The 22137-nt window shown below is 42.4% G+C and overlaps 1 protein-coding gene across 1 annotated transcript; it reads right to left on the bottom strand.

Moving 5' to 3' along the window:
• Positions 1-5629: 5629 nt before the first annotated feature.
• Positions 5630-20606, bottom strand: LOC130085529 (uncharacterized). Its single transcript, XM_056251332.1, has 5 exons — positions 20174-20606; positions 12691-12977; positions 11161-12465; positions 6317-6766; positions 5630-6001 (listed from the first exon to the last, which is right to left on the bottom strand). Exons 1-5 carry the CDS (start codon positions 20604-20606, stop codon positions 5630-5632), a joined length of 2847 nt encoding a protein of 948 aa, XP_056107307.1.
• Positions 20607-22137: the final 1531 nt, after the last annotated feature.

Below are 22137 nucleotides of genomic sequence, written 5' to 3'. Positions count from 1 at the left end.
TGGTTTAATTTTAGCATTGCTGTGAAGACTATTTGATGAAAAGGACAGAATCTCCACTACTTTTACTGCATATTATTAAGGCTGATGTTGTCATTCAATTCGCCTTTGGCTAAGGCACACACTAGAATGTAGATTGACCAATCACAGCGCAGCCAAGAACGAGCTCCCACAGAGGTCCGACACTTTTTCACAGCGCTCCATTGACTTTAACACAGGCGTCTCATATTTTCAAATAGAGGTCTCTGCAGACGGTAATAGGAGTTACCAGATCAGGGGGCAAGGCCATAAACAGAGGGGCGTTTTCAACCGCGTTACCTGATTTGCCCACGTCACAGTGTGGGTAGGTCTTAGGGGTGGGGTCGGGAGAAGGGCATAATTTTCATTGCATGATTTATAAACACCCACCAGTGTGAAAACACCCACAAATTTAGAAACACCCACTTTTGTTCCGCAGAGACCTCCTACTCCATATTTTAGATATCGGCAGGCTATTACCGTCGTAGTTTTATCAAAAATATGGTTAAATGTTGTGCCTGGGGCATTTGTAACACAGATACACGTTTCCCAGAGAGGTTGGAGGGGGGTGTGCGTTTTTTTCCCTTCCCAAAACCGAAGTCAAATCCTGACAAGTGTCGTCTAGCACACGCTGCTAAGAAATACAACAACGTTATACTCGCGTAGTCCGTTTGCTTTGTAATAATGATTATAGAAGTGAATAGAGACCTACCCAGCTTTGCATGAACAGTGTTGCTCCTTGATATTGTTAGTCCCAGCCTCCGTCTCGATTAGTAGGACATGCGGTGGTTTATTTTTTGACTGTGACCGGTATGCTTTTGCCTCTATTTGGATGCCTTGTTGTTCCTTGCGTTTCACCTGTATGTCGTAAATATAGCCTTCGAACGTATATTGCAGCCCTTTTTGCCTACTTCTATCGGACACTTTATTTGCTGCTTTATAAAAGTTTGATAAAATTTTAGCAGGAAGAGCTGTCACAGCATAAGCCATGTTGATACCAGAGCCCAGATGAAGTTTGTTTGTCGGACGTAGCAACAGTAACTAAGGGGGGCGGGGCTTAGCCAAAGGCGAATTGATGCGTGTTCCTTCCAACGAATCCCCAGATATTTTGGAGGCCCTCTCAAAAATCAAATATATACACTGTATGTTATTTCAACTCCTTAAATTTGAACTAGCAGCATTCCAAGAGTGCCAGTATAACCGTGTTATGTCACTGTGACCTTTCACCAGTAGGTGGCAGCAAGTAACTGTATTAACAGTTAGTGAATCACTGATTCATTCATTTTAACCCTTTAGTTAAAATCGCTGATTCATTCAGGAAGAGACGTGTGAGGGTTAATTAGTGGTTCAAGGCATAGCGCTGAAACCTTATTGTGATTGTTAACTGGGGTCCTTCATTTAACAGTCACAGTCGGGGCCTTCGGGTCCATATGGACCCGAAGGGCGGGATTAATATTTATGAAAAAAATCACTGTTTTTTTTTTTACTTGTTTTTTATAATATTTCTACTTTTTTGGTGTTTTGAGATAATTTTATGATTTATAATTAATATTTATGCAATTATTATGACCTCTTTTTTCTCCTATTGAATATAATAGAATTTTGATATATTTTTTTTTATTTTTTTATTTTTGTATTTTATTTTAGAGTCAAGCCTAGGCCTCATGAAAGCAATTTTTGAAATGAGATGGATGCCATCTGGTGGACACACTGAGCCTTTTAAAATTTCAAAACAGATATATGTAATCTGAATTTATTAGTGTGTATTTGTATAAAAGTGTGTTTGTGTGTATGTGTGTGTGTGGATGTGTCTGTTTTGCACTCTTGATGTTTTATAGATTCACCCCTTCACTGGTGTGTGCTTTTTTTCCTGGATCGTGGCTGATTTGTAGATTGTACGCACAAAAAAACTCTGTATTTTCACATTTTTGCCAATTTCCCATTCATTTCCTATGGGGGTCCATTTGGACCCGAAGGTCCTGAGTGTTACTATTTTTTTTACAACCACTTAGACTATTCAAATCCTGTCCCCATTTTTTTGGGGTGTTCATATACCAAGTACCAAGAAAGTCACCAAATTTCAGACCATTCCGATGAAGCTATGATTTTTAATAGTTTTTTATTTAAATGCTTCGGGTCCATTTGGGCCGAAGGACCCCAGAGGGTTAAGATTTTTAGGGGTTCAAGTGCGTAGCTCTGAAACCCTATTGTAATTGTAAGGATTTTTATTACTAGGGCTGGGGTTCAAGCGCCTACTGCTGAAACCCTATTGAAATTAACTGAAGAAATATATATTTGCTAAACAAATTAAGCCAACTTATATGATTCATATTCTTTTAGTTTCTCTACCCAATACTCAATTTCACTTGGAGAGGAGAACTTGAGGTCTTAGGTTTAGAACTGGTATTTTCAGAGGGATGAGAGCTAGACTTCTCAGATGGGAAGGAGGGTTCCATGGGAGCACTAGGTTTCAAAGGAATAGAACTGGGCTTTGAGAAGAAAATACTCAATTTCACTGGGAGAGGATAACTTGAGGTCTCAGGTTTAGAACTGGGCTTCTCAGAGGGATGAGAGCTAGACTTCTCAGATGAAGAGGAACTGGGTTCCATGTGAGCACTTGCACGTTCAGAACTGAGTTTATCAGAAGTATGAGAGCTACACTTCTCGGATGAAGAACTAGGTTCCAAGGGAGAACTGGGTTTCTCAGGTTTGTAACATGGTCTTCAAGAAGTGAATACTTGATTTCTCAGGGAGAGGAAAACTTGGGGTTACCCGAGGCTAAGAATTGGATAGAGGACTGAACTCAAGTAAATAAAGAAACTGGTTAAAACAAACAAACAAGAGGGATCACAGAATATTATAAGCCAAAGAAAATAAATACGTTTAAGTTTACATATGAAAACTGAGGTGGTTGAGGCTTTTCTAATGTTGGCCGGGAGGCTGTTCCATAGCTAAAACCTGCCACACACTACAAGATATTCTGGGAGATTTTGGACCGATTTCTCCCTTTCTGACAGTCCTAAATCCTGATTCTTGATGGTTCTACAGATTATTTGATCAGATTTTCCTGTGGTGTGAGGTGTGTTAAGAGTGACTGAATCTGCTCGCCGAGCGCCCCGATCTCAAATACGAGATGAACATGATAAAAACATGAATTAACCACAGTCTATTTCAAAGTCATGTACACTGTTTGAATCTTCAGAGCAGATTCAGTGCTGTGACGAGCTTTAAAACCAGATTAGAATATCTCATGAATAGAGTTATGTCCAAAAAAAAAGAAAAAGAATAAAAGCCTGGAATTGAATTCAAAAGATTTTCTTTCAAATTTTAGAAAAAAACTCAATTGGAGATAGGGTGGAAATTAATCATAGAAGTGGGATCCAGATTTGCATTGTTTTCGTGATAAGATGACACCGTGGCATATTTAAGGCAATCGGGTACAGTTCCAGTGTGAAGACGTGTGTTATTAACAGACAAAAGTCCAGGACCAACAGTATCAATGATTTGTCAAAGGAATAACATCCTGAGTTTCATGTTTTGAGTTTGTTTTCAACCTGTTTTTCTGTTCTGTTCATGATTGAGTTTCATAGGCTACATTCAGACTGTCAGTCCAAATCCGATTATTTGTGTAGGCCTATCCGATTGGGATTTGATCTAAAATGATTGATGTCCACACTGTAACGCAACTGTTCATATCCCATTTGTGTCCATGCTGCTTTTACATTTTACGGAACATCTACATTGGTTTCTATGGCGTTGCCAAAAACAACAACAAAAACCACATCATGGACGGGTTTGCAATAGAGATGTTGTCTTTTTTACATTTTACAACATGGAAATATGTAGTCGCACGCTGGACTAGAGTGTCTTCTAAGGCAGCGGCAGAGACGTAACTGCTTTATTCCGAACTGTCGTCTCCGCCGGTTTCAAAACACTTCTCCTTTATATTGTCATTTCCTGCTCATCCGGGCACTTTGCAACATCACCGCGTTGTTTCTGAAGCGACTTTCAGCATGTTTTCTATAACAGCGCCTGACATTTACATGGCGTGAGAAAGTCACATAAACCACGTAAAATCCGATCAGAGCCTCCAGACTGAAACGGATTTCCATGTGGCCTTTCTCACAAGCTAAATCTGATCGGATTTCAAAAATCGTATTTGGACTGAATAGTCTGAACGTAGCCTTGACCCTAGGTTGTTAATTAGTTCTCCTCCGTTCCCTGCCTGTTTGTTTCTATGGTTTCTGATTGATTTCAGTATTCTGTTCAGGTGTGTCTTGTTAATTAACTCATCAGCTCCCTTGTTTGCCCTCATGTATTAAATCCTTCAGTTTCTGTCTGTTCAAGAGGACTTTAACATGAGTCAATAATCTGTGTAACAAATATTGTTGATTGGTTGCTGCTTTTTAAAACTTCATCTTGATTTAGATTTGCTAAGATTTTACAGCCACTCGGATAAGTTTGTATGGCTTTATAATTGTCGTATAACAAGAGGCATGTCTTTTGAGGTTAAGTTTCAGCTGTGAAGTTCAGTGAACACTAATTCTTCCCAGTTTAATTTCTTTAAAGACTATTTTGATAGGAAAAAGTGACTGCAATATTGCTAAGTGAATGATTAAGGAGTCATACTGCACAGAAGCCATTTGAAGGAATAGTTTGCCCAATATTCATAGTTTACTCGATATTTCTCTTAAAGCCTTGTGGTGTGTTCATCCATGAAACGCAAGGCCGATGGAGGGGAGGTTTTAACTGTTACTGTCAGTCACCAAAAAACACATTAAATGATAATGATCCATAAGTAGTCTGTGTTATTCATGTCTTAATTCAAAAAAGTTGTTTCGTTCTGTGTGTGTGAAAAACAGTCCAAAAATATCTTCTACACTGATATATCAAGTCACCATGGGCAAAATGTATGTTAAGTAGAATTCACACAGAATTATTCATTTACATATGATGTAGCTGCCTGATCGAAATGAGTTATTATTCATTATTTTGTTTCAGGAGTATGACTTCATGTTTGAGCTGTAACTGAAAGCAACATGCACTAATATATCTTAAAATATGTCAGTGACAATGTTTTGTTTCAAGATGCACACCAGAATTGTTTTTTTGTCTAAGGCACATTTACTGTCTATGAAACTAGGCCTGAAACTTTAGTTCATATAACATCAGCTTGTATGCTAAGTGGTTAATTAATTATTAATCTCATTAATTAGCTGATTTGCTCCAATAATGAGTTAACGAGTCATCCAGGTGCAACAAAGGGTTTTCTGTTTGGCTTTAAAAGTCCTGGTTGGTTTGAAACTTTATCTTGCATGGTTGCTTGGTTTTTTTATTGGCTTAGTTTTGTCTTGTGGTTTATAGAATGGGTTTGATTAAAATTACTGTTTTGATGGTTCTTTATCATCAATTGGTATGGCATGGTGAGTTAAATTTTTTGTTTAGTTGTTTGTGTTTTATTTAAAAGTCAATGTGTTTCTCAGTATTCAGCTCCACAGTTAAACATGGGTCCTTAGACCTTTTTGTGTTTCTTAATCTAATATGCTCTTGTACTAAAGTAATATGAGTTTATACTAATCCACTCTATTATAATCAAAATGATAAAAATGTTTCTCTATCTCTCTGTAGACAATCTGGTCGGTGTATCCTGTGCTCGTTTTGTCAATACCACCTTCAGCCAGGACGATGCTGAGGGGTCTGGTTCTGTGAACGCCACCTTCAGCCAGGACGATGCTGAGGGGTCTGGTTCTGTGAACGCCACCTTCAGCCAGGATGATTCTGAGGGGTTCGGTTCTGTGAATGCCACCTTCAGCCAGGACGATTCTGAGGGGTCCGGTTCTGTGAACGCCACCTTCAGCCAGGACGATTCTGAGGGGTCTGGTTCTGTGAACTCCACCTTCAGCCAGGACGATGCTGAGGGGTCTGGTTCTGTGAACGCCACCTTCAGCCAGGATGATTCTGAGGGGTCCGGTTCTGTGAACGCCACCTTCAGCCAGGACGATTCTGAGGGGTCTGGTTCTGTGAACTCCACCTTCAGCCAGGACGATGCTGAGGGGTCTGGTTCTGTGAACGCCACCTTCAGCCAGGATGATTCTGAGGAGTCCGGTTCTGGCAATGCCACCTTCAGCCAGGACGATTCTGAGGGGTTCGGTTCTGTGAACGCCACCTTCAGCCAAGATGATTCTGAGGAGTCCGGTTCTGGCAATGCCACCTTCAGCCAGGACGATGCTGAGGGGTCTGGTTCTGTGAACGCCACCTTCAGCCAAGATGATTCTGAGGAGTCTGGTTCTGGCAACGCCACCTTCAGCCAGGACGATTCTGAGGGGTTCGGTTCTGTGAACGCCACCTTCAGCCAGGACGATTCTGAGGGGTTCGGTTCTGTCAATGCCACCTTCAGCCAGGACGATGCTGAGGGGTCCGGTTCTGTCAATGCCACCTTCAGCCAGGACGATTCTGAGGGGTTCGGTTCTGTGAACGCCACCTTCAGCCAAGATGATTCTGAGGAGTCCGGTTCTGGCAATGCCACCTTCAGCCAGGACGATGCTGAGGGGTCTGGTTCTGTGAACGCCACCTTCAGCCAAGATGATTCTGAGGAGTCTGGTTCTGGCAACGCCACCTTCAGCCAGGACGATTCTGAGGGGTTCGGTTCTGTGAACGCCACCTTCAGCCAGGACGATTCTGAGGGGTTCGGTTCTGTCAATGCCACCTTCAGCCAGGACGATGCTGAGGGGTCCGGTTCTGTCAATGCCACCTTCAGCCAGGATGATGCTGAGGGGTCTGGTTCTGTGAACAACTTCAGCCAGGACTATACTGAGGGGTCTGGTTCTGTGAACAACTTCAGCCAGGACTATGCTGAGGGTGTCTAGTTCTGTCAACCGCTTCAGGTCCCTCTGCTTAGGGGTCTGGTTCTATTTTGGCACTTTCTATTTAACTGTTAACATAAGCCAAGATTCTGTTTAACAAAATAAAATTTGATGTCTTTGACTGGTTTTGTTTTTGTTAACTCTACCCTGCTAAATGAGCTTTAACAGCCACTTGGGTTAGTTTGTAGTGATTTTTAACACCTGGGAATTGGTGACCTGTCTTTTGAAGTTAGGTTTTTCCCAACAAATCTTGTGCTGTAAACACTTGATTCTTTCCAGTTTATTTGAAGATTAATAGGACATTGACTGCAATATTTGTATTTTAATATACTCACCTAAAGGATTATTAGGAACACCTGTTCAATTTCTCATTAATGCAATTATCTAATCAACCAATCACATGGCAGTTGCTTTAATGCATTTAGGGGTGTGGTCCTGGTCAAGACAATCTCCTGAACTCCAAACTGAATGTCAGAATGGGAAAGAAAGGTGATTTTAAGCAATTTTGAACGTGGCATGGTTGTTGGTGCTATACGGGCCGGTCTGAGTATTTCACAATCTGCTCAGTTACTGGGATTTTCACGCACAACCATTTCTAGGGTTTACAAAGAATGGTGTGAAAAGGGAAAAACATCCAGTATGCGGCAGTCCTGTGGGTGAAAATGCCTTGTTGATGCTAGCGGTCAGAGGAGAATGGTCCGACTGATTCAAGCTGATAGAAGAGCAACTTTGACTGAAATAACCGCTCGTTATAACCGAGGTATGCAGCAAAGCATTTGTGAAGCCACAACACGCACAACCTTGAGGCAGATGGGCTAGAACAGAACACCCCACCGGGTACCACTCATCTCCACTACAAATAGGAAAAAGAGGCTACAATTTGCAAGAGCTCACCAAAATGGGACAGTTGAAGACTGGAAAAATGTTGCCTGGTCTGATGAGTCTCGATGTCTGTTGAGACATTCAGATGGTAGAGTCAGAATTTGGCGTAAACAGAATGAGAACATGGATCCATCATGCCTTGTTACCACTGTGCAGGCTGATGGTGGTGGTGTAATGGTGTGGGTGATGTTTTCTTGGCACACTTAAGGCCCCCTAGTGCCAATTGGGCATTGTTTAAATGCCACGGCCTACCTGAGCATTGTTTCTGACCATGTCCATCCCTTTATGGCCACCGTGTACCCATCCTCTGATGGCTACTTCCAGCAGGATAATGTCCCATGTCACAAGGCTCGAATCATTTCAAATTGGTTTCTTGAACATGACAATGAGTTCACTGTACTAAAATGGCCCCCACAGTCACCAGATCTCAACCCAATAGAGCATCTTTGGGATGTGGTGGAACGGGAGCTTTATGCCCTGGATGTGCATCCCACAAATCTCCATCAACTGCAAGATGCTATCCTATCAATATGGGCCAACATTTCTAAAGAATGCTTTCAGCACCTTGTTGAATCAATGCCATGTAGAATTAAGGCAGTTCTGAAGGCGAAAGGGGGTCAAACTCAGTATTGGTATGGTGTTCCTAATAATCCTTTAAGTGAGCGTACTTAGGGAAACTTTGCTATATTATGGCAACGCTGTACCACAAAAAGTAGTTTTTCTAAAAAATTATGATTTTTCTATTTAATTGCACATATCTTTTAGAAATTTACAGATGTATATACTTGGAATTTTTGCAAACCAAAAATAAGTCACTGTAAAAAATGATTTTGTGGTGAAGTACTGTGTACTGTGGTGAAGTACTACTGAAAAAAAAACTATGTTATTTACATGAAAAAGTTAGTTCAGGCAATAATTAAAAAAACTAAGTGAATTCCATATCAGTACTTAATTCAAGTGAGTAGAAATGAAAGCGTAAATATCAACTTAATAAAATTAAGTAAAAATTACTCAACTTTTCTGATACTGGGGTTCCCATCATGCACTGGACCTTGAATAATTAATGAGGTTTGCATTTTCACTGGTTTCTAGCTGTATTTACACTGTTTTATCATTGCTTTTGTTGTTAGGATTATAGTAACAGGCCATTTTATGACATTTCGAGTAAATTTTCTGCTCAAAATGACACATTCAAACACAAAAACAATCCATCAAATGTTACCGTCATTGTGTATTTTCTACCAAGTATTTAGGTCTTTGCATTCACAGGTTGTTTAACATCTGACATGATGTAGTATAAATTACTTAGAAGTTCCAAGTAAAGCACATACTGGTATTTCAATATTATTATTGTTTGAGTGAAATGTAATGCAAAGGAATTTTTAACTAAATTGATATTACTCAACCTTATACTAGCCAAGTTAAAATTTCTTATTTACTTTGTTACTTTCACTTGACTAGGTTAAGTAAAGTTTACTTAATTCCATATTCCAAGTAAATTTAACTCAAATATTTCTAATTAAAGCTACTGATAAATATGTTTAGGTTTTTACTTGGCAAATCGTTGTAAATTTACTAGCATTTTCTGAGTGAAAAAAGTTAGCAAGCTTTTTTCAAGTAAATCCTACTCCAAATTTTTTTCAGTGAGATCCCTATCATTTGTCTAACTCATCCTCACTCTCATCACATGGAAGAGCTTACTCTGCACTCTTCATAATTGCCCTTTCTGTAAAATATTGCTGTATTCATTTTCTGAAAAGAAACCAATTTGTTATTTATACATAAATACAACTACTACAATAAACGCTTATAACTGCAATCATATTGTCGATGTTACTATCTATAAAAAAATCCCAATGGGGAAATTACTGCAATTCCACTGTGGTACAGCGTTGCCATATGGAAACACTGATATTTTCTCAATTTACTGTAAAAACATGTTAGACAAAGTTGATTTGTGAATAAAAAGATCTAATTTACTAATCAAAGATGCTGCAAAAAACAATATCCCCTTGAGAAGAGATGTTTAGAAATGAGGTTAATGGCTGGAGCACTTCAACATGCAGGTGCATGTCTTCTGTCTCAGGGTGATGGTGGGAAGGAGAGTTTTGGAGGGACATTTAAATGTCATTTGACCTAAAAACAGCATGTCAATATTCCTAAGTGAATGATTAAGGAGTCATACTGCCCTACAGAAGCTGTTTGAAGGAATAGTTTGCCCAACATTCATAGTTTACTCCCCATGATATTTCTCTTAAAGCATTGTGGTGTTTTCATCCATGAAACACAAGGCCGATGGAGGGGAGGTTTTAACTGTAACTGTCAGTCACCAAAAAACACATTAAATGATAATGATCCATAAGTAGTCTGTGTGATTCATGTCTTAATTAAAAAAAGTTGTTTCGTTCTGTGTGTGTGAAAAACAGTCCAAAAATATCTTCTACACTTATATATCAAGTTACCTGTACCTGTCCGAGTATAAAATTCATGTCTAAGCTTTTTTAACTAAAAGCAACTTGTGTAACAGGTATAAAAATTATATGCATTGTATGCATTGTTAAGTAGAATTCACACATAATTATTCATTTACATGTGATGTATAGCTGCCTGATCGAAATTAGTTATTATTCGTTATTTTGTATCAGGAGTATGACTTCATGTTTGAGCTGTAACTGAAAGCAACATGCACTGATATATCTTAAAATATGCCAGTGACAATGTTTTGTTTCAAGATGCACACCAGAATTGTTTTTTGTGTAAGGCACATTTACTCTCTATGAAACTAGGCCTGAAACGTTAGTTCATATAACATCAGCTTGTATGCTAAGTGATTAATTAATTATTAATCTCATTAATTAGCAGATTTGCTCCAATAATGAGTTAACGAGTCATCCAGGTGCAACAAAGGGTTTTCTGTTTGGCTTTAAAAGTCCTGGTTGGTTTGAAACTTTATCTTGCATGGTTGCTTGGTTTTTTTTAGTGGCTTAGTTTGTGATTTATAGAATGGGTTTGATTAAAATTATTGTTTTGGTGGTTCTTTATCATCAATTGGTATGGCATGGTGAGTAAAATTTTTTTGTTTAGTTGTTTGTGTTTTATTTAAAAGTCAATGTGTTTCTCAGTTTTCAGCTCCACAGTTAAACATGGGTCCTTAGACCTTTTTGTGTTTCTTAATCTAATATGCTCTTGTACTAAAGTAATATGAGTTTATACTAATCCACTCTATTATAATCAAAATGATAAAAATGTTTCTGTATCTCTCTTTAGACAATCTGGTCGGTGTATCCTGTGCTCGTTCTGTCAATACCACCTTCAGCCAGGAAGATTCTGAGGGGTCTGGTTCTGTGAACGCCACCTTCAGCCAAGATGATTCTGAGGGGTCTGGTTCTGTGAACGCCACCTTCAGCCAGGACGATGCTGAGGGGTCTGGTTCTGTGAACGCCACCTTCAGCCAGGATGATTCTGAGGGGTCTGGTTCTGTGAACGCCACCTTCAGCCAGGACGATTCTGAGGGGTCTGGTTCTGTGAACGCCACCTTCAGCCAGGACAATGCTAAGGGGTCTGGTTCTGTGAACGCCACCTTCAGCCAGGACGATTCTGAGGGGTCTGGTTCTGTGAACGCCACCTTCAGCCAGGACGATTCTGAGGGGTCTGGTTCTGTGAACGCCACCTTCAGCCAGGACGATTCTGAGGGGTCTGGTTCTGTGAACTCCACCTTCAGCCAGGACGATGCTGAGGGGTCCGGTTCTGTGAACGGCACCTTCAGCCAGGACGATGCTGAGGGGTCTGGTTCTGTGAACGCCACCTTCAGCCAGGACGATTCTGAGGGGTCCGGTTCTGTGAACGCCACCTTCAGCCAGGACGATGCTGAGGGGTCTGGTTCTGTGAATGCCACCTTCAGCCAGGACGATTCTGAGGGGTCTGGTTCTGTGAACTCCACCTTCAGCCAGGACGATGCTGAGGGGTCTGGTTCTGTGAATGCCACCTTCAGCCAGGACGATTCTGAGGGGTCCGGTTCTGTGAATGCCACCTTCAGCCAGGACGATGCTGAGGGGTCCGGTTCTGTGAACGGCACCTTCAGCCAGGACGATGCTGAGGGGTCTGGTTCTGTGAACGCCACCTTCAGCCAGGACGATGCTGAGGGGTCTGGTTCTGTGAATGCCACCTTCAGCCAGGACGATGCTGAGGGGTCTGGTTCTGTGAACGCCACCTTCAGCCAGGACGATGCTGAGGGGTCTGGTTCTGTGAATGCCACCTTCAGCCAGGACGATGCTGAGGGGTCTGGTTCTGTGAACGCCACCTTCAGCCAGGACGATGCTGAGGGGTCTGGTTCTGTGAATGCCACCTTCAGCCAGGACGATGCTGAGGGGTCTGGTTCTGTGAACGCCACCTTCAGCCAGGACGATGCTGAGGGGTCTGGTTCTGTGAATGCCACCTTCAGCCAGGACGATGCTGAGGGGTCTGGTTCTGTGAACGCCACCTTCAGCCAGGACGATGCTGAGGGGTCTGGTTCTGTGAATGCCACCTTCAGCCAGGACGATGCTGAGGGGTCTGGTTCTGTGAACGCCACCTTCAGCCAGGACGATGCTGAGGGGTCTGGTTCTGTGAATGCCACCTTCAGCCAGGACGATGCTGAGGGGTCTGGTTCTGTGAACGCCACCTTCAGCCAGGACGATGCTGAGGGGTCTGGTTCTGTGAATGCCACCTTCAGCCAGGACGATGCTGAGGGGTCTGGTTCTGTGAACGCCACCTTCAGCCAGGACGATTCTGAGGGGTTCGGTTCTGTGAACGCCACCTTCAGCCAGGACGATTCTGAGGGGTTCGGTTCTGTGAACGCCACCTTCAGCCAGGACGATTCTGAGGGGTTTGGTTCTGTGAACGCCACCTTCAGCCAGGACGATGCTAAGGGGTCTGGTTCTGTGAACGCCACCTTCAGCCAGGATGATTCTGAGGGGTCCGGTTCTGTGAACGCCACCTTCAGCCAGGATGATTCTGAGGGGTCCGGTTCTGTGAACGCCACCTTCAGCCAGGATGATTCTGAGGGGTTCGGTTCTGTGAACGCCACCTTCAGCCAGGATGATTCTGAGGGGTTCGGTTCTGTGAACGCCACCTTCAGCCAGGACGATTCTGAGGGGTCTGGTTCTGTGAACGCCACCTTCAGCCAGGACGATGCTGTGGGGTCCAATTTTATCAACGCCACCTTCAGCCAGGACGATGCTGTGAGGTCCAATTTTGTCAACGCCACCTTCAGCCAGGACGATGCTGAGGGGGTCTAGTTCTGTCAACAGCTTCAGGTCCCTCTGCTTAGGGGTCTGGTTCCATTTTGGCCCTTTCTATTTAACTGTTAACATAAGCCAAGATTCTGTGAAACAAAATAAATTTTTTTCTTTGAATGGTTTGGTTTTTGTTAACTCTACTTTGCTTAATGAGCTGTAACAGCCACTTGGGTTATTTTTTATTTTTTAAAACACCTGCACTGGTGACCTGTCTTTTGAAGTTAGGTTTTTCCCAACAAATCTTGTGCTGTGAACACTTGATTCTTTCTAGTTTAATTTATTTGAATACTAATAGGACATTGACTGCTATATTTGTATTGTAATATACTTAGGGGAAACGTTGCTATATAATGGCAACGATGTACCACAATGGCAAATGGTCAAAGTAGTTTTTCTATAAAATGATGATTTTTTTTATTTAATTGCACAGCTCTTTTAGAAATTGATAGGTTTATATACTTGGAACTTATGCAAACCAAAAATAAGTAGATCCCTATCATTTGGCTAACTCATCCTCACTCTCATCACATGGAAGAGCTTACTCTGCACTCTTCATAATGCCCTTTCTGTAAAATATTGCTGTATTCATTTTCTGAAAAGAAACCAATTTGTTATTTATACATAAATACAACTATTACAATAAACACTTATAATAGCAATAAATAACTGCAGTCATATTGTTGATGTTACTATCTATAAAAAAATCCCAATGGGGAAATGCATTACTGCAATTCCACTGTGGTACAGCATTGCCATATGGCAACATAACTATTTTTCCAGAGTTGCCACTGATATTTTCTTAATTTACAGTAAAAACATTAGACAAAGATGATTTTTGAATGATAATTTACTTATCAAAGATGCTGCAAAAAACAATACCCCTTGAGAAGAGATTTTTAGAAATGAGGTTAACATTTTCTGGAGCACTTCAACAGGTGTCTTCTGTCTGATAGGGGGAAAGAGAGTTTTGGAGGGACATTTAAATGTCATTTGACTTTTATATACATTTTTTCATATAAATTTTTTATCTTACAGTTACTGTAAATTCGGCCTCTACTTCATAAATGCCAGAGGAGAACTGGCCCCGATTGAGCCTGGGTTCTCCCAAGGTTTTTTTTTTTTCTCCATTTGGTCATCTGATGGAGTTTTAGGACACCATCGGGTCAGTTGATGGAGTTTTTCGGTTCCTTGCCACTGTTGCCTTTGGCTTGCTCAGTTGGGGATCTTCAAATTAAATGACCCATCATACCACTGATCAGCTCTACCAAACTTGGATGTCTTTTTCCAGTAATAAACAAACACTGTTAAGTTTTAATTGATACTGTGAAGCAGCTTTGATACAATCTGTATTGTGAAAAGCGCTATATAAATATATGTGTTTATATACTTAAAAACTTAAAAACAGCACATCATTGGCTGCCATTTTAATTCCCATAGTGCAATATATTGTATTTTTTTACAAGGAATTACAAGGAAATTATTAGAAACGAATTACGCTAGGCAAGGCAAGGCAAGTTTATTTATATAGCACATTTCATACACAATGGTAATTCAAAGTGCTTTACATAGGGGGAAATAATTAAAACAGTTTAGAATAAAAAATAAAATAAAGTACAGTAAAAACAGTCGGACGAACAGTGGCACAGTGCTCATTCAGTAAATGCATAGCTAAACAGATGTGGGTAACACTTTATTTTAAGGTGCTTGTAATAAGCAGTAATTAACAGTTAATAAGACACTTATAAGACCCCATAAGATGCATATAAGATGCATATAAGCATTAACTACTTCATATAAGGGTTAATTAAAGCACAAGACGAACCCGGAGAGGCAACTGAGCGGCCCCGGAGTGGTCATGACCCAGCTGGACCCCAGGGGATGGAGTCTACACTCACCCTGGCTGTGACTGTCGTGAGGCTCGTCGGCGGCACGATTGAGTAGAGCGGGAAAAGTGAAACAAAGCGTCCTCAGAAGTTATATGAAGTAGTTAATGCTTATATGCATCTTATATGCATCTTACATGCATCTTATAAGGTCTTATAAGTGTCTTATTAACTGTTAATTACTGCTTATTACAAGCACCTTAAAATAAAGTGTTACCCAGATGTGTTTTGAGTCTGGATTTGAATGTGACTACTGTAGGAGCACATCTGATCTCCTCTGGAAGCTGGTTCCAGCTGCGGCTGGCATAATAGCTAAAAGCAGACTCTCCTTGCTTAGAGTGAACCCTTGGTATTTCTAACTGATGTGATCCTAATGATCTGAGTGATCTGTTGGGTTTATATTCAGTGAGCATATCTGCAATATATTGAGGTCCTAGCCCATTGAATGATTTATATACCAGTAATAATACTTTAAAATCAATCCTAAATGTAACTGGGAGCCAGTGTAAAGACCTGAGGACTGGTGTGATGTGTTCATATTTTCTGGTTTTGCTCAGGATCCTGGCAGCAGCGTTCTGTATGAGCTGCAACTGTCTTATGGTCTTTTTAGGAAGGCCAGTGAGGAGTCCATTACAATAATCCACCCTGCTGGTGATAAAAGCATGCACAAGTTTCTCTAAGTCTTGACTGGAAACAAAGCATCTAATTCTTGCAATATTTTTCAAATGATAGTATGCTGATTTAGTTATTGCTTTGACATGACTACTGAAACTAAGGTCTGACTCTAGAGACACACCAAGATTCCTGACTTGATTTTTAGTTGTTAGACCCCTAGCGTCAAGGTATGCATTTACCTTGAGAACTTCATATTTGTTTCCAAATGCAATGACTTCAGTTTTGTCTTTGTTTAACTGAAGAAAGTTTTGGCACATCCAACCGTTTACTTCATCAATGCATTGGCACAGGGAGTCAATGGGGCTGTAGTCGTTAGACGATAGGGCTAAGTAGAGCTGTGTGTCGTCTGCATAGCTGTGGTAAGAGATTCGGTTCTTTCTCATTATTTGGCTCATTGGGAGCATGTACAGGTTGAATAGGAGTGGTGCAAGAATTGAGCCTTGAGGGACTCCGCATGTCATGGGTGTCCACTCAGACTTATGGTCTCCTATACTCACATAATAACCTCTCCCTTCTAAGTATGACCTGAACCATTTTAGGACTATCCCAGAAAGCCCCACCCAGTTTTCCAGCCTGTCAAGAAGTATGTTGTGATCGACAGTGTCAAATGCACCACTGAGGTCGAGTAGTACCAGCACTGATAATTTGCCTGTATCAGTATTTAAGCGAATATCGTTTATTATCTTTATGAGAGCTGTCTCTGTGCTGTGATGCGATCTGAAACCAGATTGAAAATGGTCAAAGTATCCATTCAAGCTTAGGAATTTGTTCAGCTGATTGAAGACAACTTTTTCAATGATCTTGCCTATGAAAGGAAGATTTGAGATCGGTCTATAATTGCTTAAGATGGTCTTATCCAGATTGCTCTTTTTCAGGAGGGGCTTGACAACTGCAGTTTTCAGGGAGTTTGGAAAACTCCCAGAAAGAAGTGAGGCCTTTACCACTTCTAGGAGATCTGCTTCTAAGCTGTTTAACACACTTTTGAAAAAAGATGTGGGAAGTGTGTCAAGGGCGCAGGTTGATGTTTTAAGGTGCTGTACGGTTTCTTCCAAAATTTTGCCATCAATTTCTTCGAAAACAGACATAGTAACTACTTTCTCAGGTAGTGGTCTGATCTGTTTGACCCCAGCGCAACTCAAGGATGAGCTGATCACCTTTCTGATATTATTGATTTTCTCAGAGAAGAAAGAAGCAAACTCACTGCACTTGATGTCTGAGAGCATTTCACTGGGAATCTGGCTTGGGGGGTTTGTCAGTCTCTCTACAGTAGCAAAAAGAGTGCGTGTGTTGTTTAAGTTGCTGTTTATAATATTCGAGAAGAAAGTCTGTCTAGCTTTGCCTAGTTCCATATTGAAAATCCATGCTTTCAATATGGAACTAGGCAAAGCTAGACAGACTTTCTTCTCGAATGTCTTTGTAGATGTTATAATGGACTACAAGTTTTGTCTTCCGCCACATGCGCTCTACTCTTCTGCATTGTCTTTTCATGTTTTGCACTGCTGTTGAGTTTCTCCAAGGTGCTTTTTGTCTACCACTCTTCCTGACTTTCACAGGAGCAATATCATCAATTACACTTTTGATTTTTGAGTTAAAAGATTCAAGGAGAAAATCAACAGAGTCAGCAGATATGCTTGGTTTTAAAGATATAGCCTTCATAAATAGCACACTAATGTTCTCATTTAAGCATCTCTTCTTGACAGACACAGATCTAGCTTCAATGGCAGGAGAGATCAGTATATCAAAGAAAATACAGAAATGATCAGACAGTGCTACATCCTTGATAACAATCGATGAGATGTTTAGACCCTTACTGATAAGTAAATCTAGAGTGTGTCCACGATTATGTGTGGGTTCATGTACATGCTGAGTCAGATCAAAAGTTTTGAAAACAGTTTTGATTTCTTTTGCCATATTTGTTTCTGCATTATCTATGTGAATGTTAAAATCTCCAGCAATGGCAAAACAGTCAAACTCAGAGGAAATTGTTGATAACAGTTCTGTAAAGTCCTCAGCAAAGGCTGGAGAGTATTTTGGAGGCCTGTAAATAATGATAAGTAAAATACGTGGAGCACCTTTTAAAACAATACCCAGATATTCGAAAGACGGGTAATTCCCAAATGATATTTGCTTACATTGATAGACATCTTTAAAAAGAGCAGCTAAGCCCCCGCCTCTCTTTCCCGCTCTGCAAACACTCATAAAAGTAAAGTTAGGAGGGGATGTTTCATTGAGGACTGCTGCACTGCAGCTGTCTTCTAGCCAAGTTTCATTTAGAAACATAAAGTCCAGGTTGTATGTGGTTATTAAGTCGTTGACTAGAAGTGATTTATTTTTAAGTGAGCGGATGTTTAAAAGTGCTAACTTAACAATCTTACTTTTTGTCCCCACAGCGATCTTAGTTTGCCGTGTGATAGGCACCAGATTAGATGGGTTTGCTGTGTGGCTTTTGAAGGCCTTAGATTTTCTATCATGTAATTGAACAGCAATAGAGAAAGATACAGGCACACTGGGTTCCCGCTTGTTTTGTAAACATTTAAGAAAGTTACTGTTATCATAGCGGGGACCCGACATATATCACAGAGAGTTGGTGTCAGTTGTTTTTGGTTCACCGCGAGCCGCTGAAGGATGGTGTGGGCCCTGGCGCTGTGGCAGTGGCCGAAGAGCTCTCACAGGAGGAGGAGGAGGGCGAGCTAGGCCCGCAGGCTTTGGTGGTTGTGGGGCCTGCCATTTTTTGGTTGACATCTGGGGGCTTGCAGCAAAAGAGTGGGATAGTTTGGTTCCAGCATACACCAGTTTTTCCATTTTCTCTGAGAAGCACAGAAGTGGAGTTGCTGGAGAGAGGGATAACGTGTCTGGTGAGAGGGGCTGTTGTTCTGGTGTTATCGGAGGCTGTAATATGCTGTCCTGTATTCCCTGGCTGTTTTCCAGAAAGTCGTCCTTGGGTGCTGAATCTTCTAGCAGTTCTAGTATGTCACAGTCTGTCTGTGGTGAGCTCTGTGGGCAGGGCTCAGCTGAGATTGTGTCCGTGAGCAGAGGTTGTTGTGGCTGAGTGGTGTTATCATTGTCCTTGTGTGATGTGTCGGCCGCATGTCCATTCAGGTGCATAAGTGAAGTCCTGTGGTCATTCATACTGTGTCCAGGTGTGTGTGTGCCATTCAGGTTGAGTGGATTGGCACACACTGCAGAAGGATGATGGAGGGAGAAGTAGATATTGTCCTTTAGCACTCTTGAGCCAAGTTTGTTTGGGTGGTGGCCATCCTGTTGAAACAGTTGCCTCTGACTCCAGAAAAGATTGAAGTTGTCAATGAAGTTCACTCCTTTTATATTGCAGGTTTTTTGCAGCCATGTGTTAAGCCCAAGCAACCGTGAAAACCTGTTTGTTCCTCTTGCTGGGAGTGGTCCACTGATGAATGTCTGAACTTTCAGTCTTTTAAGTGTTTCAAAAAGTTCCTTGAAATCCTTCTTAAGGAGTTCTGACTGCTCTTTATGAATATCATTCTTCCCCACATGAACAATGAGTCGATTTGCAGTCTTATGTTTCATCAGAATGTTCTGAAGTTCCTTGTTTACATCAGAAGTCGTTGCTTGTGGAAGGCAGCATGTAGTTGTGTCCCTGCTAATAATGTTTCTGATTATCGAGTCACCCACTATCAGAGTCCTGGGCTCGGCTGCGCTCTGAGCTGAGTGCCGCTGTCTGCTCGACCTTGAGCGCCAGTTAGCATTAGTGTTAGCTACTGGCTTATTCATTCTGTGTTCGATCACATTCATTACATTCAGGGATTCCTCATTCATTAATACTTCAAATCTGTTCTCAAGATGTATAGGCGGTGGTAGGAGACCAGTGTTTGCAATCCTTGTCAGAGCCGTATCTGGGGTAGAGGATGCTACTGCGGCAATGTGTGATGCTCGTGACAATCTGATGTCTCGAGTGCCTTTGGGTCTCGCTCCCTGTTTGTGCCATCGATTTGTAAGTCGATCGGCTTGTTTCTCTACACTCAGTATAGCCTGTCGAGGAGCACTAGATTCATGGGACTCACCGGCTGTATTCTGAGGGCGTCAATGATGAAGCTCTGTTGTGTGTTCCGTCTGGTTTGGTGGTCCCACAAGTAACTTTGTTTCAAGAACTGCAATCCTTTGTAAAAGTCTCTGGCAGTTAGTGCAGCAAGTAGATTCCAGAAGAGGCATTTTCTCTTATCCTTATGAATGTAGGTGTGGTGAGCAGGACGGCCGAGGGACGTGAGAGAACGTCGCGAGGCCGGTGGTGCGATTGCTAATGAGCAGCACCTGTGAAGCACACCGGTCTCGCATCTCTCACGGAGGAGCGGAAGCATAAAGGAGGAGCGATGGAGTGGATGATGGAGAGAGGAACAGGCCTGCTTTTGTTTGTGTTTTGTTTTATTTTATTTTGGTAGCCAGCAGTCGTCCGTGAGGGGCTGCTGGCAGGTAGTTATATTTTATTTTGGGTAGCCAGCAGTTCCGTGAGGGACTGCTGGCAGGTATTGTGTTTATTTAATTTAAAATAAAGTTTTATTTTGATTGTTCTCCGGTTCCCGCCTCCTTCTTCCCTGAACCTTGCTACACTGGTGCCGAAACCCGGGAAGAGGGAGGAACGCGCTGTCCGAGGGTCCTCGCCGCTGTGGGGAATCTGCGGTGCCATCGAGCATGGTGCGCGAGTCGCCGCCGCGGACCGGAGCCTGCTGCCGTCCGCCGTAGAAGGGGAGGAGCAGGGAGCGGGGGACTCGCAGCCATGGACGCTCGAGGCGGTGCGCTGGGGTGAGTTGCCGGTGGGACGCCCGAGCTCGCCGCCGACCGCCTGGGAATGGAGGGGCGGCTGCCTTCCGGGAGGGAGAGGAGGAGTCACCGCCGCTTGCCGTGGGCCGGAGCCTGCTGCCATCCGCCAGTGAAGGGGAGGAGCAGGGAGCGGGGGACTCCTGCCGTCTGCCCAAGGCACCCGAGGAGCCGTCGCCGTCCACCGGGGGCGGGGCAGCGTCGAGGCGTCCAACGAGGGCCATCCAGCGTCGCCGCCGGGCACCGCGGAGGAGATCGCCCAGCTGGTGAGGGACAAGATGGCAGCGCGTTGTGGGAGCCGGACCAATTTTTTTTTCTTTCCTCTCTCCCCTCTCTCGTGTCCGTCGCTCCTCGTGCTTCCGTCTCCGTTTCCCTCGGCTCGTCGGTCCATATCCCCCAGGGATCGCCGCCGGGGGGAGGGAGTAGGCACAGCCCGGGTGTACCCCCCGGCCTGTGAGGGGTGATGGGGGTATGTGGTGAGCAGGACGGCCGAGGGACGTGAGAGAACGTCGCGAGGCCGGTGGTGCGATTGCTAATGAGCAGCACCTGTGAAGCACACCGGTCTCGCATCTCTCACGGAGGAGCGGAAGCATAATGGAGGAGCGACGGAGTGGATGATGGAGAGAGGAACAGGCCTGCTTTTGTTTGTGTTTTGTTTTATTTTATTTTGGTAGCCAGCAGTCGTCCGTGAGGGGCTGCTGGCAGGTAGTTATATTTTATTTTGGGTAGCCAGCAGTTCCGTGAGGGACTGCTGGCAGGTATTGTGTTTATTTCATTTAAAATAAAGTTTTATTTTGATTGTTCTCCGGTTCCCGCCTCCTTCTTCCCTGAACCTTGCTACAGTAGGGAGTTGTGTTTTCTCTTCCCCGGAATGTAAGCTTTCAGTGGGAGGCTGGTCGGAGAAAAGAATTCTGCTTTTTTCTAGTAATCAAGCATTTGAGCACTGTACTGATTTGCTGAAGTTAAAACTAGGTGATAAAAGGAAATAAAATATAAAAATATAAACGATAGAGCAATAAAAAAATATAAAAGCGATAGAGCAAAGCGCGGAGCAGTAAGCAAGAGCGTCCGAACAGTAGCTGACCATAAAGGGTTAAAAATCTAACACACTCTTGTTGTAATAAGTTGCATAACTAACCCATTTTATTTCTATTGAATGTGTTATTATTTTCCTTCTCTGTCTCTTTCCGTGCAGATAATCTGTTGAACGGCCAGAATTATTTCGTTGGTGCATCCAGGTCTGTCCACCTCCAGAGAGAATTCAGCAGGATACCCCTGAGGGGTCCGGTTCTGAGAACACCAGTCAGGACGCCTCTGAGGGCTCAGGTTCAGAATCAGGTTTTTGAAGTTTACACGGAGGTGATAACTGTATCGTTTTTAAAAACTTGCACTTTGAAACCTATTTCAAATATTGTATTCTCAGGCCATCAAAACACCATTGTCGTGTAAATGAACGGCCGGAACGCATAAAAAGTCATGTAAATGGGCCCTAAATTAAGAACTAAGATTATAACAACGGAAATAAATCAATCTTGAACTTACTTAAACTGGACAATGACTTTCTTGTAGAGCTGCTCTAAAGCCAAAACAATCTTTGTTACATTAATATCCAGTTGTTACTATAAAGATGCTTTGAAACAATCTGTATTGTTGAAAGCGCTATATAAATAAAGGTGACATGACCCCCCAATGTCTGTGGTGGAAAAATGGCAAAAAAAAAAGCATGGCAAATCCCACCTGCTCTTTACTATGTTT

The sequence above is a fragment of the Rhinichthys klamathensis genome, unplaced genomic scaffold (genome assembly GCF_029890125.1).
Source record: "Rhinichthys klamathensis goyatoka isolate OS25496 unplaced genomic scaffold, OSU_Roscu_1.1 h1tg000082l_1, whole genome shotgun sequence".
Taxonomy (NCBI): domain Eukaryota; kingdom Metazoa; phylum Chordata; class Actinopteri; order Cypriniformes; family Leuciscidae; genus Rhinichthys; species Rhinichthys klamathensis.
Note: the sequence above shows the minus strand (reverse complement) of the source record. Positions and strands in the feature narration are given on the sequence as shown.

Excerpts from the sequence above, each read along its gene's own strand:
- LOC130085529 (XM_056251332.1), bottom strand. The coding sequence starts at position 20,606 with ATGGCCCTCGTTGGACGCCTCGACGCTGCCCCGCCCCCGGTGGACGGC. Across the intron at positions 12,978-20,173 it reads TCCCGGGTTTCGGCACCAGT|CATCGTCCTGGCTGAAGGTG; the intron begins GTAGCAAGGTTC and ends TGGACCTCACAG. Across the intron at positions 6,002-6,316 it reads CAGAATCGTCCTGGCTGAAG|GTGGCGTTCACAGAACCGGA; the intron begins GTGGCGTTGCCA and ends TCCTGGCTGAAG.